Source organism: Plecotus auritus (assembly GCF_963455305.1).
Source record: "Plecotus auritus genome assembly, chromosome: 4".
In the NCBI taxonomy this organism is placed as follows: Eukaryota; Metazoa; Chordata; class Mammalia; order Chiroptera; family Vespertilionidae; genus Plecotus; species Plecotus auritus.
Genome location: NC_137775.1, coordinates 55,025,439 through 55,042,412, shown reverse-complemented (window position 1 = coordinate 55,042,412; position 16,974 = coordinate 55,025,439). Strand labels below are relative to the sequence as shown.

Genomic DNA, 16,974 nt, shown 5'->3' with positions numbered 1-16,974 from the left:
ATACTCTAATTGATGAGATGATTCTCTAGTTTTATTTGTGCCAAGAAGATCTGTTCCCTTCCCTAGTCTTCGTTGAATGCCAAGAAAACCATAAGGAAAAATGCTGACCTGTGATGGTTACACATCATGCTTAATCACCACTTTAAATTAAAGTACTGTAATTTAAAATAACGTACTTGCTGGGCCACTTGGGCAGAACATAACTTCCCAAGCCACAGACACACCTACTGAGACACTTGAAATATCTAAGGAGTCTGGTTCCCAGCTGTGTGTCAAGAGCCAAACCATGACATCAAGTCTTGAGTTGCCCTGGAGAAATGTAGGGCAGGGCTGTCACACTACATTGTGCTTGCTAATCAGAGCCTTCCCAAGAGTTGTCTTAGTTTTTTAGTATACCAGACTCTAGCAGAAGTCGTGGTTTGTAATGGCCACAATGATGAATCGCCTCTCATTAGAAACCTCCAATCATGATCTTCCAGGATTCCAACAGCTCACTTCTTTAAAGACTGCTTAAAGTAAGTATTTAAGCTGGGGGAGGGCCGTAACAGCACAAGGTTTCCTTCTCTTTGGCTTGGCTTAATTAAATGGAAACCTCTCGAAAAATAATTGCTTATTTTTTCCTGGTCTCTTCAGATGGGGTAAAGCAGCAGACACTGAGTAGGCCAAACAAATGGCTATGAGAAAACTTTCCCCTGGAAAGGGGTACTTAGTAACAGAATCTCAATAGGGTAAATGCGCTTTCCAAAAGCCTACGGATTCCGTAATACCTTTGTAAGAGCAAATCAGGTAAAAGCACTGTCCAACTTTGTCACAACCCAGAGATAAGGTGATAAGGTAGCTCTTCTGCAGGCCTCCGAAATGTCTCTCCCTGATTTAAATCCCTCAGTCGCTCTCAGAACGGAACCCCTCCCTCCTTCACCAGCTCCTATCAGCCATCTTCCACCAGCGTGGTAGCTCTCCACCAGGGCTATTTTTGTCCCCGCAAGAGGGACACTTGGTTATCACAACTGACGTCAGGAGAGAGGGATGCTACCAGACGTCCTCCCGTGCAGGACACAGAGAATTACCTGGTCCCAATGTCCGCAGTGTCGAGGCTGAGACATTCTGCCTCAGTTGTTCTGCCCTCTTTGTCGTTCTCTAAACATGCCAGACTTTCTCATATGCTTCTGACAGACTGTTTCCTTTACCTGCCCTAATTCTAAGTCCAAAGAAAGGACCATTTATCACCCAGGATCCAATTCAAAATGTCACTTCCTCTATACTGTCCTTTCCAGGTCCCCCAGAGTCAGATGTGCCTTCTTCTGAACTTCCAGAGCTTCTGGTACATGCTGCATTAAACACCAGCCATACTGCCCCCAAATGATCTGTCACCTGCTGAAATCCCCATTCAGCGTTTGCCTCCAGAGTGCCCACCTGGTAATCAATCACTGCTTGCCGAGCCAATCAGGGAATAAATGGAAATGTTGCAGAGGCACTGAAGATTCTTTAGCAACAATGACTAAGGGATAACAGTGTCTTCAATATAAAAAAAAAACAAAAAAAAAAACAAAAAACACAAAAAAACACAAAAAAACAAAAAACAAAAACCCCAACAGCAAATATTTAATCAAATGCTTGCAATGTGGACAGGCACATATATTAAGCACTGGTGCACATATGAACTCATATCATATATACGACAAGGAGGTAGGAGCCATTATCATCAATATTTTACAGATGGGGAAACTGAGGCACAGAGAACCATAACACTTGTCCAAGGTCACTGAAGCTAGCATCTGAAAGAGCTGATATTTAAACATAGGTAGTTTCATTCCAGAGTCTTAATCTTCCAATATTCATGTCAAGACAGTAATACTAATAACAAATATTTTGCAACTTAGAGGCCACAGGCAAACACAAGTGACACCTCCAGAGGACTGTACCACCATAGAGTGGCCACCAGCTCCTGTGACCCTGGACTGTAAGCATTGCTTTCTCAGGTACACAACTCTCCAACCTCTGGAATGCTTTGGGCAAGAGAAGTAATCTCCTCACAACATAGAAAGACACTATGTACCCAGAAAACACCATGGTACCACAAAGAAGACGCAAGTGATGATTCCTCAAAGAACATCTTACCTTGTTCATGCTGCAGGGCCTGAAGTGAGGGATCAGGCATGTCACAATGCGAGGCTGTTCTTGAAGATTCTCCTTGTTCCCGTAGACCTCCCTTCCTGAAGCAGGCAGCTGCCCTGCGAACACAGATAAAGGAGATCCATAAGCTGGTGCCCAGAAAGGCACAGAGCAGTCCTGTGTCCAATGAGACTTTCTGCCGTGATGGCAATGCTCCATGGCCACTATGGCCACATGTGGCTACCGAGCACTAGAAATGTGGCTAGTGCAAAGGGGAACGGATCGATTCTATGTAATTGTAATGAAATTTAAAGGTAAACAGCCACATGTGGTTAGTAGCTACCATATTGGACGGTGCAGGTCTACAGAGTCAAGAGTCTTGAGGCCACGGATACTGAGCATACCAGTGGCCAAGGAAAAGCTGCGTATTATATGCTCAGAGAGACCGCAGATACATAGAAACAAGAACACTCATTCATTCGATAACTTTTTTCTGGATACTTATTAGGTGTGGGCACTGCCAGATAAGTCAGTTATATAAGATTTTCTAGTTCAGGCTTTGACTTCCTTAGGAAGGGAAAGGATCTAGTATGTGAGCAGCACCTACTGTGTACCTTGACCTCAATGCCTTCCCTGCTGCCCACAAAACCTAAAGGAACGGCCAGGCATTTGCTGGAGCCTGACTGTATCGTCGCCAGGATGAACAGATAACAGATCTTCCACAGAGCTCCTTGGGAAGCAGTATCCCATCAGGCAAATCAGGGGCGTCAGTTTTCCAAGGGCCAAGTGAACCAGACGATCCAGCTCCCCCTCAAATGGAATAAGGGTCCACGTTTTTATCCATTCTGTTGGTTCAATTAGGTGGTTTTTTTTTTTTTTAATTTACTTGAATTAAATTTTAGGGTAAAACAGTTATTGTATGTGTTAGGTTTGCCGAGGGAGGAACACACGAGGCCAAGATGATAGAGAAATTCTCTGGGTGGGTCCTGAGGGAAAGATAATGGTCTTAGCAAGTGGAATATGGTCTAAGCAAAAGGGCATGTCGGGTGAAGTGGTCTTAAGGTCAGTTCCTAGGGGAGGGGGAATTGATTCAATTATTTGATCAGACCTAACAGTATGATTCCAGGGTTCTTAATTTGTCAAACATTAAGACAAATAATAAATAAAATATCTTTGACTACTTAACTAGACTTGTAGCCACTTTCGTTGAAAAATATTTTATGGTTGGATTTGAGAGGAGAATACAACACTATAAGGTTCCTTATAATCACCTTATTACTGTTAATTTTTTCAGATTGCATCTATGAAGCATTTATCTATCTGAACCTTTCCATAAACACTGGAATTGAAGGTTTGAATGGAACTACAGCGCTTTAAAAAATCTATTCTTTTTAATTATAATAACAATGTAGAAAATGTTCAATAGGAAAAGGGAAAAAGACTCATAATCCCACTGGCTCACCATAATCACCTCTAGTTTTTAGCAATCATCCTTGCTCTGTTAGAGAATGGTTTGGGGCCCGGGCACATCTGCTAACGGAGTCAAGGACACAGAGAGGTCAAAGATATTAATATCTTTCATCATTAAGAAATAATTTTGCAGTTTAGATTTTCAAAAGATAAACTACTCTGCACATTACTATTCTGTGAGCATAATATTATTGAGTTCCTTTTATAAATAAGACAGGGACAGAAAATTGCAGGTCACTCCTTGGCTATTTGAGACACATAGATTCCAAAGAAAAAAACCCCATTCAGTCATAGCAATAACATTTTTAACAATGATGTACAACATGGGAGAGACCCTGGAATTTCACTTTGTAGCTTAAATACATCTAAATACCCCTTTATGCAAATGATGTCATTGTTTCAAAATCAAGAAAATTCAATATCTAATTCTAACCAAACTTAAATTGACTGACAAAATATTATGCTTTTACTTTTTTCAGAAGCAGATGCTAATGAATTTCTGCATTTTAAAGTAGAACTTCATAAATGTTGTTTCTTTTAAATATGTGTATTTGATTCACTTAAAAGCTATGGCCCAGCAAGTAACTGGGAAGTTTGTCCAAAAGCCTTGTAGAGATGCCTGATGTCAGAATTCCATTCAAATGTACACATTGGTATCAACACAGGAAAGGTGGGCACATGAAGATAATAATAAACAGACAAGGATTCTTGGAATAATTTCCCCAAGGAAATTCCACCCAGCTCCAATGATGCCACAATCCCCATTCCCTCAGAACATGGGTATATAGATTGCACTAAACTAATTATGGATCCTTCTCCTTGCCCCTCCACGTGTTCTTAAGTCATTTTCATGTTTGTTGGTCCTATGTCAAAGATAAGACTAAAGAACTCAGACTAATATTGAGGGAAATATTAGGTCACATATAAACTTCTCAATAAATATTATGAATAGATTTTTTTAAAAACATTTTAATAATGTACTGATGTCTTTTTTTTTTAATTGATTTTTTTACAGAGAGGAAGGGAGGGGGGGGATAGAGAGCTAGAAACATCGATGAGAGAGAAACATCGATCAGCTGCCTCCTGCACACCCCCTACTGGGGATGTGCCCGCAACCAAGGTACATGCCCTTGACTGGAATCGAACCCGGGACCAGATTTTTTTTTCTTTGCTCTCACAGAGCCTAAGATGATGTAGATGCTTCATGTAGATCCTCAAAACAATGTTGATTATCATTGCAGATTGCCTTCGGTTTCTTTTTAAAGGCAAATCTTTTAATGGCCAGGATGGTAAATCTTTTAAAGAATGTTAAGAGTATCTTACAGCTGTACAGTGCTTGAAATTGTATAATACACTTTATATTAATAGTCTCATTTAGTACTGATATCAATCTGAGTGGTAGTTTTCTTAATTAAGAAGCTAAATACAGAGAGGAAAAAGAATTCTTAGTCATGCTGGAATGGATACTGGGCTAGAAATGACTCCAAGATACTATAGAATTAAAATATGTACAAAGACTACACATAAAAAACCTTTCCCAATAACACTCCCCCCCCCCTCTCACACACACACACACCCACACACACACACACTCTCTCACTCACTCACTCAAAGACAACCATTAACAGAAACACCTCAGTGAACAGATGACAGTTTTAGAAAATGGGTCAGTTCGCTTCTGGACAGCAACCTAAAAGACTGGCCTTGTTCGACCAAGTACTTTCAATCTCCTTTGAAACAGACAGAACCTGGTTGTTTTGCAGCCAATTCAGTTTATGAAGAAGCTTCCGGAAGTCCACAGCTTAAAAAAGTAGACTGGGGGGGGGGGGGGGGGGCGGGAGCAGGCGGGGAGAGGTCAATGGGGGGAAAAGGAGACATATGTTTATACTTTCAACAATAAAGAATTTAAATTAAAAAAACACACAATATAAAGCACACACACACAAGGAAACTGCATCTTAAAAATAAAGCATTAAGGAAAAAAGACATCTGAGTTACCATGGTGGAATTAAGGAAGTTTTTCTTATTATTCTGTTTTTCAGGGTTTCTTTTTAATCGTCTATGAAGTTGAATTCTTCTAATACTAAACAAAAACACAAGACGTACTGACGCCTTTAAAGCGTGCCTGGAGAAAGTCAGCCCCACAAGCTAACGTGTGACTTCCACTCAGCTGGTCCTAGCAGATTTGGTTCAATGGGCAATGAAGCCTGTGGTCAAATCAACCTTACACTTCTAAAAGGTTAATGAAACGTAATTCATGTTTCCAGGTGGGTGAAAGCAGGAAGGTGGAGACAGTGTAAATGTAAGAAGAGACCATCAAGAAAATGAAAAGAAAAGATAAAGGCTACAAAGAAAGGAGAAAAGTAAAGGGCAGTTAAGTAAACAGATACCTAGAGACAGTTCAGTGCTGTGGCCAAGTGCCCCTCAGCTGCAAGGTCCTCACTATGGACGGGATCAAGAGATTTGGGCTCCTGGTAACAACACCACATCCTATTGCTTCTCTCTATATTACACTTCCATGGACCGGGTGTCAGCAAGTGGGAGCTGGAGTAAAGTTAAGACTGGGCCTACCTGTTTCACCACTATTTATTTACCACCAACCTCCACCTACCACAGAGAAAAGTCTATTTTACCTGGATCACTGCTAATGTGGTACAGAGGTATAAGCCAACTTTATTCTCCTTCCTCTAAAGAGAAGCTTAAAGCTGTCACAGAGCTGTTTTATTTGTGTGTGTGGATTGTATTATTTCTTGGCCCTTGAAAATGCAACTAATACCTATTGCCAATATAAAATGAAATATAATGAGTTGGGCTTTTTTCCCCACTCCAAATCCCTCATCCCCTTCCAAGATATTCATTCTAGAAGTCTGTTGTAATACAATTCAAAGTAAGTAGCTTAGGCAGTCCTATGGGGAAAAGCCAACAAGAGTGAGCAGGTCACTCCTCACAGTGTTAAAGGTCTTGCTGGCTTTTAGATATAATGCATCCTGAGGTCACTCCCAACCCCACCACCAAATCCAGCAGCCTAAGCAGAGGACCCAAGAGCTTGTGGAGAAGAAATAAAGTTATAAAAAGACAAAAAGGCTTTGAAGAGAAAGGGAGAGAAGGCAAGAGGACAAGAGTTTAGAAGAAATTCTCCAAATCAAGGACTTATGAGCTTAGGAAATCAGATGAACAGATGAGAGAAAGAACCCTAATGTCCTCCACCCTGTTTTCATGGGTTGGAGCAATTCATGTGTTCCTGAAGTACTGACAACCTTCACCTGGAATCCTTGTGCAAGACCAGATAGACATGACTATTTAATTACTGACAGGCCAATCCCTCCCTTCCATAATAAGGGGCATGCTGCTCCTTATTAAATGATCCTGTCCCCACCCCAAACACACATAACCTCTCCCAAGTGATGGCTCCTTCCTTTTTTTCTGAAGAAGAGCAGAAGGGACCGGAGCAGCTCTTTCTCCATCCTCAAAGTTGCAGCAGACATGTGGCTCTGGTTCTTCAGGCCCTCTGTGTTCTGACCATCCCCACATTTTGGCTGCAAACCCATTTTGGTTCTGCCCCTAGAGACTGGATGATATTTGCCATTGGCCTTGCTCCCCATGCCCTATTCCACATGGCATGGAAAACACACAGCCTAAGCCAGAAAGATGAGTGTGTCTTCCCATCAAGCATAATCCACAGCATCGTTCCCAAGGGTAGGTTAGGCAATTTGAAAATTAATATTCTGATTTTTAACTAGCATATGAATTATGGTTCAACAGGAAATTGTGAGGAAGAGGAAATGAGAGGATTGTAAATTATAAAGAGACATACTGCTGGTACACAAAAAAAATTTGCCCTGAGAGCCTGATGGGGAGGAATAGAGGCCAGTGAAGGGCCAATAGTGCCAAGCAGTCAAGAGTCCATTGCTTTCATGTCACTACTTCCGTCACACATGCTTAGGTTTCCCTTACTTGGTCAAATCATAAGTTGGGATATCTAACATTTAGTCTCAAGGATATCACTCTTAAAAAGATCAATACTGGTCTCCCAGTGATTAGGAGTATCTTAATTAAAGGCACAGTAGAGAAGAGCTGCCAAGAGGTTACCCAGCTCAGCCTACTTCTCTTGCTTGGGTGACCATCTAAACCAGGGGACACAAATTCAGATGCCTACAGTGGTCAACAAAGAATGAAATGAGTGAATGGTCAGGCCAGAGAAGACAGTGAGGAGTGGAGGGGCCTGGAGCATCGGGGAAGTAGGAATATCAGAGTTTCTGGTATTCAAGAAAGCCAGAAAATGCAGAGAATATGTAAAATCATTGGCTTTATTAATGTTGGCAACTTATGTTAATACTTTGGAAAACATAATGGTTGGATTTGGTTAGCCAGTTTGCATCTTTTCCTATACACCTTTCTTGCCAGTTGGTGGATTCTTTCTTTGTTCTTTTAATTCTCCAGGCTAGAACTCCCAACCTGTCTCCTGGCCCTACTGGAGTCCTACTGCAGTGGTTTCACTGGGCACAGCAAGCCTGGGGGAGCTTGAATTTCAGTCTGAATGTCAACTTTGCCTCTTGGCACATGATTTTGGAAAGTTACGAACCCTCTCTGAGTCTCTATTTCATTATACATAAAATTGGGGGGGGGGGTGATTCTTTATACTTCCTAAGATTGTTTTAAAGATTAAATGAAGTAATATGAAGAAAGTACTCAATGAAGTGTTCAAAAAAGATGAGGCAGCTCCCCTCTTCTGTTCTCCCATCACCGTTCAGCACAACCTCATCCTACTTGTAAATGCATGTAGGTGTTTACCTCTCAATCACCCTACTGGATTGTAAGTATTTCAAGTGAAGAGATCTTGTCTGTTTTATGCCTAAACTAGAGGCCTGGTGTACAAATTTGTGTATGGTTGAGGTCCGGCCAGCCCGCCCCAATGGGGGCTGATTGGGGCTGGGCCGGTGGGCAAGAGAGGATGCAGAAGGTTGGGAGGGGGGCCAATCGGGGCCCAATGGGGCCCGTTGGCCACCACAGTGTGCGTCATAGCGACAGGTTGTTATGGTGTTCCAGTTGCTTGACTTTTATATATATACAGATAACCAACACCTATCCCACTGCCTTAGACATAGTCAGCTCTCAACATATGCAAAATTTAATTATAATGTGTTATGAACTGAATATTTGTGTCTCCCCAAAGTTCATATATTGCCTTTATAATTCATAATCCTTGATGTGATGGTATTTGAAGGTGGGGCCTTTGGGAAGTAGTTAGGTTTAGGTGAGGTCATGAGTGTGGACCCTCCATGACAGAATTAGCCATTATAGGAGCAGATACCAGAGCTTGTTCTTCTTCTTCTCTCTCTCTCTCTCTCTCTCTCTCTCTCTCTCTCCCTCCCTCCCTCCCTCCCTCCCTCTTTCCCTCCCTCCCTCTCACTCTCCTCTCTCCCCACATGAGAATACAGCAAGAAGGTAGCTGTCTGTAAGAGAGCCCTCACTAGGAACCACAATGGCCAGCACCCTGGTCTTAGGATTCCCAGCCTCCAGACTGTGGGAAACTTGTTTAAGCCACCCAATCTATGGTATTATGCTATAACAGAAGATCTTTCTTAAATCTGGCACCAATTGAGCCCATTTCTTCTCATTCTATCCTCATGATGTCTTAACATCAATATCTAATATCTACTCCTCCTTCGGCCAGAATATTTTGAGACTAAATGAAAAAATAACAGATCCAAATTAAGAATAAAATACTAGAGAGTTTTCTCTTGAGGAATATGGCATCACTTTTAGGTCAGCAGGGTACTATTTGGATACTCTTTACATGTCTCAGAAGAAAAAAATAAACATAAGTGATTTCATCACTCCATTAATAAATATATGAAAGAATCATGCTTTAATTTTAGCATCCTCAAGCAATGTTTGCCAACAGTGCATGTCACTTCACGGTGTGTACTTGGTGGCCAGCCAGAGTCCTGGGCAATCCCCAACCATTTGTCCACTTTGGATTGAGAAGGCTGAATTGTATTCATCTCGGACAAAGGTTTCTCAACCAGCGACCCCCCCGCCCCCCCCCCCCCGCCAACCGCCCCCCTTTCTTTGATTTTATGCTGAAAGAATCCCACGGACCTTCAGACAATTTTGGCTTCCCTCTCCCTTGGGGGGTTTGCTGAACAATCCAGGCAAACACATTTCCTGTGATTTGCTAAGAAGCTAAAATAGCTCAACAGAAAGTCCAGTTAGTGAGTTACTTCAGAATGACCCACTGAAAAGGAAGCAATGACAAAGGAAATCACTAGGAAGGTTTCGCTCTTTAAAGAAGCCCATGGGGACCAGCTATTTCTCCAATAGAGGTTTACAGTGAAGGAATTTAAATATTCTCAAGAATACCTTGAGGAAAAGCTGTAATGTGGGCCGGTCCCCTTACTGGGGGCTAGTGCTTACAACTGAAACGCATCTGCTTAGTAAGGCCCGGGAGGGGGTGCGGGGGGGTAAGGTCTTGTTCCTCAGGGAAGAAACTTTCATTGATCCACAGAAGAAAGCTCAATTTGGCTTGATGGGAAGTAATTTTAGGGATTCACCGTTAATCTTGGCTTTTCTGAGGGTCGAATCCTGTTACAATTGACCCTTGAACAATAAGGAGGTTTAGTGGTGCCGACCCACCGCAAAATAAAATATTCACGCATAACTTTTGACTGCCCCAAAGTTAACTACTAATAGACAGTCCACTAATACATATTTTGCATGTTATATGTATTATATACTGTATTCTTACAATTAAGTAAGCTAGAGAAAAGAAAATGTTATTAAGGATATCATAAGGAAAATACATTTATGGTACTGTGCATCCTCATTGAAAAACATCCTCCTATAAGTGGACCCACACAGTTCAAACCTGTGCTGTTCAAGGGTCCTGGTACTTCCAATACCAGGCTCTTAGTGTGGCTTGTTCTTTGTGAGGGCATACCACATCCTGGGTTGTTAACTTCTCCACAGGGATCTACTGTTTGCTTCTACCATGGCCCTTAAGCTTTCAGTGTTCTCGAACCAGTTTAGTGTTTGTGTCAAAATAACTAAAGTTCCCACATCCTGCAGGTAGCGGAACAACGTCACCTTTGGACTTCCATCTCCCCAAACATACACACTCAAAGCCCCACAGAGACTCTGGGGGAAATTCTTCTTGTCCCCTTTTGGCAAACAGTTCCTGTGTGAATATAAACAGCACAGCTTCTAGAACCTACAGCCTATGCCAGCTTTGAATCACTCATGAGCCAGTGGCACCAATGTCTTCTGGCACCTGGCAATTTCCCTTTCCTGCTTTTGGGCTCACTATGCACTTAGTATTTTCTGTTATCCAACATAACTAACAACTGGGTTGGCCTGGAGGTGGGGGTGTGGTGGGGTGTCAGAAGTTGGCCAGGCTGTATCGGCTTAGTATAGGATTGTGCCAGAAATGTCGTTTTGGGTTCCTTAAATGTCCAGGTTTGGGTTCCCTGAATTCTGCTATATTTAGGGTCCTGTATGTGACCATTTAGCTGTAATCCAGGCTCAAGGCAGAAATATGTTCCTTGTAGAATATGCTACATTGTTGTGACTCATACCCTAACTCTTCCTCCTAACAGAGTGATGCTGGGTGAGGAAGAGCGTAAGGGTAGCCAGGCATTGAGAACCGTACCCCTCAGCAGTGCAGGAAGGTACCCCAAGGAAGCAGGCACCTCCCTGCACATGGTTGACAAACTGAGTTTGTCCTCAGTTCTGAGGAAAGGACTCTGCCTTACATTAATTTTCCCAGGGTTTAGAATTGGATGACTGCACGCTGATGTGTTAGTAGCCTTAGAGAGGCAAGAATGGCAAGGAATGAAACAAGGGCACAACCACACACCACATCACCACCGTGCTCTGTGGAGTCGCCACGTTCTACAACTGCAGCCAAGAGCACAGCCACAGAAACCAGCTCCAGCGGCCGACCTGGAGGCCTTGTCCCTGGGGCAGTCTCTGATCTCATTACAGCAGTCGACACTAGTCCTCTCAAAACAAACAGAGGAAATTTATGCCTGCCTTCGCCTGTGTAGAGCTCCACATTCCTGGTTTAACGAGAGTTCCAGCTTCTGAGACCACAGCCGCTCAGATGGAGAGGATGCCTGCTTTGTTCCAGAGACAGGACTGTCATTGCTGCCTTCCCCTCTTCCTGGGGCCAATGTGGAGGTGCTGAGCCTGGAGAGAGCCGCTAAGCTTGGGGCCTGGGCTCTCTGCTCCTCCTGTCCCTGAAGAGACGTCCCTTTCTTCTTATGTCAACATCCCCAAGCCCAGTCAGTGGGGCCATTTCCTCTTCAACCGCTCTGGGAAAGTCACTACAATGCAGCCTTGAAGGGGTCCACCTGCTACCGCCAGGATTCCAAGAGGCAGGCAGACTGTTCTGTGTAACAAAATCCTAGGTCTTCTGGTGGGAAAACATTTCCCCCTAAATACCCTTGCTTGATTGAGCTCTGGAAAGCTTTACCTAATATGGAGTTCCCACTTTTAGGGTAAATGGCAGGAAGGAAAATGTTATTCTATGCCCTTTAATTCAATCTCAGAAGTAACTGAGTGCCCAGTTCCTGAGGTAGCTAGAGAGTGAACCTAAAAAACACACAACAAAATAAGAATAGAGCAGTGGTTCTGAGCCAGGGCCTATTTTGGCCCCCATGGGACATTTGCAACCTATGGAGACAATGTTGGTTGTCATGACTGGAAAAGTGAGCTGCTGGCATCTAGTGGGTAGAGGCCAGGGATGCTGCTAAATACCCTACCATGCACTGGCCAGCCCTCATAGTAATATGGTCCAAATATCAACAGTGCTGAATTTAAGAAACCCCGATGTAGAGGGAACACTCAAGGATGTGGGTAGGTTTAAAATAATGACAACTCTTAATCCCATTACAATAACGTTGATATGCAATCAAAATGTACACAATTAACAACCACAAGAATGTATCAGCTCTCGCCTGGCATAAGTAAACGAAAGCTGCCTTTGAACTATGCGGAGTAAGATCATCAGAGGTGCCTGGGAAACATGAGCAGCGTCAACATGAGGCTGCATCATCAGCACCATTGTGAGTGCTGTGTTTATTCCAAGGAAAGGTGTGATCTGAGTGCTTACTATCACAAGCCAGTGATGAGTACTAACAGAAGGAATTTATGAGCTGGGTTTCACAATTACTAAAATTGTACATGCAGCCTGAGTCTATCTAGGTCTGGGGGGGGGGGGTGGGGAAGCAAAATGTTTTAACTTTTAAAATACTAACAGAATATGAGGAACCATGGTGATGTTGACCTACATTTTAGGGAGGCTAAAAGAAGTGCACAAATAAATGCAGAACTGTGGAAGTGTATTATGATGAAAATAATCTTGGTGTATATTTTAAAATACTCCCCAACCTAATTTTCTGTTCCAGTTTGCAAATACTCCATTTCTCCTACCTAGCGTATTTTCTGTGAATTTGGTGTAAGAATGTACATTTTGATAACCCAGTCATTATTCTCCCATGCACACCTTTATTCCAGCAAAAGAAGGACAAGTCCCCATCCAAGCACAGCTCATGGATGTAAGCAAATTTGAAGAGAAGGAAAAAAAAAAAGAACTTCATGAATGAGCAGGAGGCTATTTTTTAATGGACTGTTTTAAAGGCTGTGATATAAACAGTAAACAAACCTGACTCACTAAATGCTAGTACTATTTATCTGATGCAAGACTCGGTGTTTTTATTATTATTATTTTTTTTTGTAGAGGAAAATAAATACTGTGGTAGGGAAAAATGATACCTTCCTTGGCATTTCAAAATCATTGCTCAGTTCCTCTTGAGCAAGGAAGCCTTTAGCAATGACTTTATTTTACCTACCGCAATTATGGCCCAGCTCGAAGTAATTCTCCACAATATCCCGCTTTCCTCCCTCAAGTCCTGCTACATAATCTCTGGAAACCATTAACGAAGAGCCCTTTTCCAAGTTTCCTCTCCTCCCTCCCGGCTGCCTCAGTCATGCTGGAGTCAGGACAAAGCAAACTGGTATTACATCACAGAGCAAACTCACTTTCTATAAACCATCCTGTTGGTAGTTTACGGCTACTGGAACCCAAGACTGTCAACACTGTGTTCTTTGTTTGGTGGGTGTTGTTTTAAAAATTAAAAAAAAAATTTGCCCACACCCCCTTCCTCTTTTGAATACAGGCGAGTAGTTGAAGGCGCCTCTCCAGCCTGGCTCCACCCCGCTGTGTAAACTAGACATTACCTTATACACAAATGAATCTACGGCATTCCTCTCAGTCTAGCTGCCTCGCTGCAAATTCCTACGCTCCCCAGCAGCCACGGCAGCACACACTCCCCCTGGCTTCCCCTCCTCTTTCCTCTTCCCCACCCTCCTTTTTTTTTTTTTTTTTTTTAAATTTCCACTGCCTCACTGTGTTTTTGTGTAAATGATCTCACATGACTCAACAAATCCATCTGCCTGAAGCAGGCCAAGTCTGGAGCCCTCCCAGGAGGGAGGAGAAGAATTGCTTTGTGGAAAGGACCTGGAGCTCTGCCCTTTCTCTGGCTCGAATTACCCGCCTGTCAGGCCTGACGGATTTGGCTAAAAATAAAAGGAAGCAGGCCGTGAAAAGCAGATGAATGGGCTCAGCAGTTCCTTAGATAACATGGGCCTGCTGTTGCCCAAAGCTCCCCAAACAGAAACTTCAAATGCGGGGCCTGTGAGCACAGTGATGTGGCTTCCAGGTGAAAAGGGCTGTCAAGTCCACAGGAGCAGGGAAGCATGGACTGTGTTTTATTTAGATTTCTGTTTCAAAACGTGTGTGTGTGTGTGTGTGTGTGTGTGTGTGTGTGTGTGTGTGAGAGAGAGAGAGAGAGAGAGAGAGAGAGAGCGCTTCATCTCATATAAAAAGGTTTTCAGAAAAACAGTAGAGTTCAGTGGATTGAGACTTGGCTTGTTAAAAAAAATTCTTGTTTCCACTACAAAATTACCCCTCTCCCTGCCTCCCAACACCAGACATTTTAAGCCTCCCTATGATGTCACTTCTGCACTCAGAGCCAGCAAAGAGCTAAAAGTCCTTCTTGTAAGTGTATGCCCAGCACCCGCAGCGGGTATTAAGCACTTAGGTTGGCAATGTAATGACACACTGTAACAATCTGTAATATGAAGCAGTCAGCAAAGCCCTGGCTCTGAAAGCTATTTCTCCCGACCATTAACCATATGTTTGGCTCCTCAGATAGCCAAGCGGGTGTTCCAGCTTACCATCTGGTTTCTATCCACACAAGCAACTGCAAAGCACAGACTATCTCCCTCCGGAGCTGCGTGCTTCTTTTTCTCTTTCCCGTTCTCCCCTTCCCCTCTCCTCCTTCCAGCTTCCTTGGTTCCCTCTGCTAAAAAATTCTCTGTCATCCATCACATGCAAAGAAAACTTTACCTGACATGGCAGCGGCAGAGCCATTAAGAATGCACAGCTGTACTGTAAACACGCCAGAGGGCCATTTACCATCCGCGGACAACACAGTCTCTACTCCTTCCTCATCTCCTATTGAGTGCTGACACTTGATCCAGCCTGTTAAAAATAGGTACATTCTTGACAGATCCAGGGGTTGTTGTGGTGCCCTTCACACTCACTTCACATTCTAGGTGGGTGTAGGGCTTTAAACACACACACACACACACACACACACACACACACACCAAGTTTGTCTCTGCATTCAGTCAGCATGACATCAGTCTCACACAGAAGACACACCAACTGCCAGCAACCAAGTTACTAAAGGATTCTATTCCTTTTTTTCCTAAAGAGCTCAAACTGAAAGGGATGACGCGTTAGAAGACTAAGAGCACACAGCCATTTTTAACAGATTGAGAATTTGCAAATCCTATGCATATTGACATCTGTATTTTAATAGTGCACACTAATGACCTGGACTGGAGCATGCCATGCACAGGATTTTCTTACAATGTCTTAAAAAACTGTCCCAGGTTATCTCCTTTACAGGATTTCAGGTACTTTACAACTTCTTCGGGGAATCTACCCTAAGAAACCCAAAACACCAATCAGAAAGAATATATGCACCCCTATGTTCCTAGCAGTACCATTTACAATAGCTAAGATTTGGAAACAGCCCAAGTGCCCATCAATAGATGAGTGGATTAAAAAGCTGTGGTACATTTACACCAAGGGTGGGGAATGTCTAGCCCGAAGGCCGTATAAGGCCCGCAAAATCATTTGGTCTAGCCCTGTTAAGGCATTAGGAGTGAGTTAATTAAATGTTTGACCAAATATAGCAGGCTAATTTTTAAGTTGATAATTTTGTATGGCCCAAGAATGATATTATATATCTAAATGGCCCTTGACAGAAAAAAGTTCCCCACCCCTGATTTACATGATGGAATACTATGCAGCTGCAAAAAAGAAGAATCTCTTACTCTTTGAGACAGCATGGAGGGACCTGGAGACTATTATGCTAAGCAAAATAAGCCAGTCAGAGAAAGACAAGTATTACATGACCTCACTCATATGTGGAATCTAATGAACAAAACAGATTCAGAGACAGAGAAGCAGGGAAAAGAGGGAAGGCCAGGAGTGGGTGGGTGGGGAGAGATTAACCAAAGAATTTATTGAATATATGCATAACCATGGACACAGACAATAGTGTGGAATAGGGTGGAGGGGTCAATGGAGGGAAAAAGGGGGACATTGTAATTCAACAATAAATTTAAAAAAATGATGAAGAGACATTTAATAAACAGAATTTAGGTGATTTTTCATGCTGTCCTCACAAGAATTATCTATGCATTGCCAGCCCACTTTACTGAATTAAGAAATTAAAGTGGATTCTTCCCCTTAAAAAAAAACCAGAACTTGTTTCTCACATACTGAGAACAAAAGGAAGAATATCATTAAAAAGTGATTAAGCAAAATGTCAGATCTTATCAATGGGGCAGAGCTAGGAGGTTCTGTGAGGGGAATATTGTTTATTCAGGCTAACAAGGACACCAGTAAGGCCACTACCTGTGCAAACTTCTTACACCCACTGCCCTTGTCAAGTCCTCATTTCCATAAACCTGAAACATGTCTTTTGTTAGCTCTTTCTACCAATGAAGGACATCAGAATTATGCTGCATGTAGGTTTTAGAGAATAGCAGAAAAAGGAAGTTTCTCATTTCAGAAAACTTGGAAAACTGTCCACAGAAGACGGGTTCAATTAAATACTGTTTTTGACCCCAAAATCATAGTATAAACCTAAAATGCATTATATGTACTCACAATATCTTTAATAAAAAGAAAGAAAACTGATCAATTCAAAACATCAACATTTTCATAGTTTACCTGGCTCTTTAAGCACTGTCGAATCAATTTATTAAAAAGTATTCATGCTTTCCATAAATACTGGGGCCTAGGCCCTCCTC

General features: G+C 42.6%; 1 protein-coding gene across 3 annotated transcripts in view; it reads right to left on the bottom strand.

The window, feature by feature from the left end:
* LOC308246635 (uncharacterized protein) overlaps positions 1-16,974 on the bottom strand; it is a 214,991-nt gene that overhangs the window by 112,314 nt on the left and 85,703 nt on the right. For 2 of the 3 annotated variants that reach the window (XR_013960430.1, XR_013960431.1), the window contains exon 2: positions 2,119-2,231. Coding sequence is in view for 1 of the 3 variants with exons in the window: in XM_080665049.1 (XP_080521175.1) it covers positions 2,119-2,231; positions 14,993-14,999 (120 nt within the window). In the remaining 2 variants the exon portion in view is untranslated. Of the gene's footprint in view, positions 1-2,118; positions 2,232-14,992; positions 15,104-16,974 lie in introns of those variants that run through there. The other variant, XM_080665049.1, reaches the window with a different exon arrangement.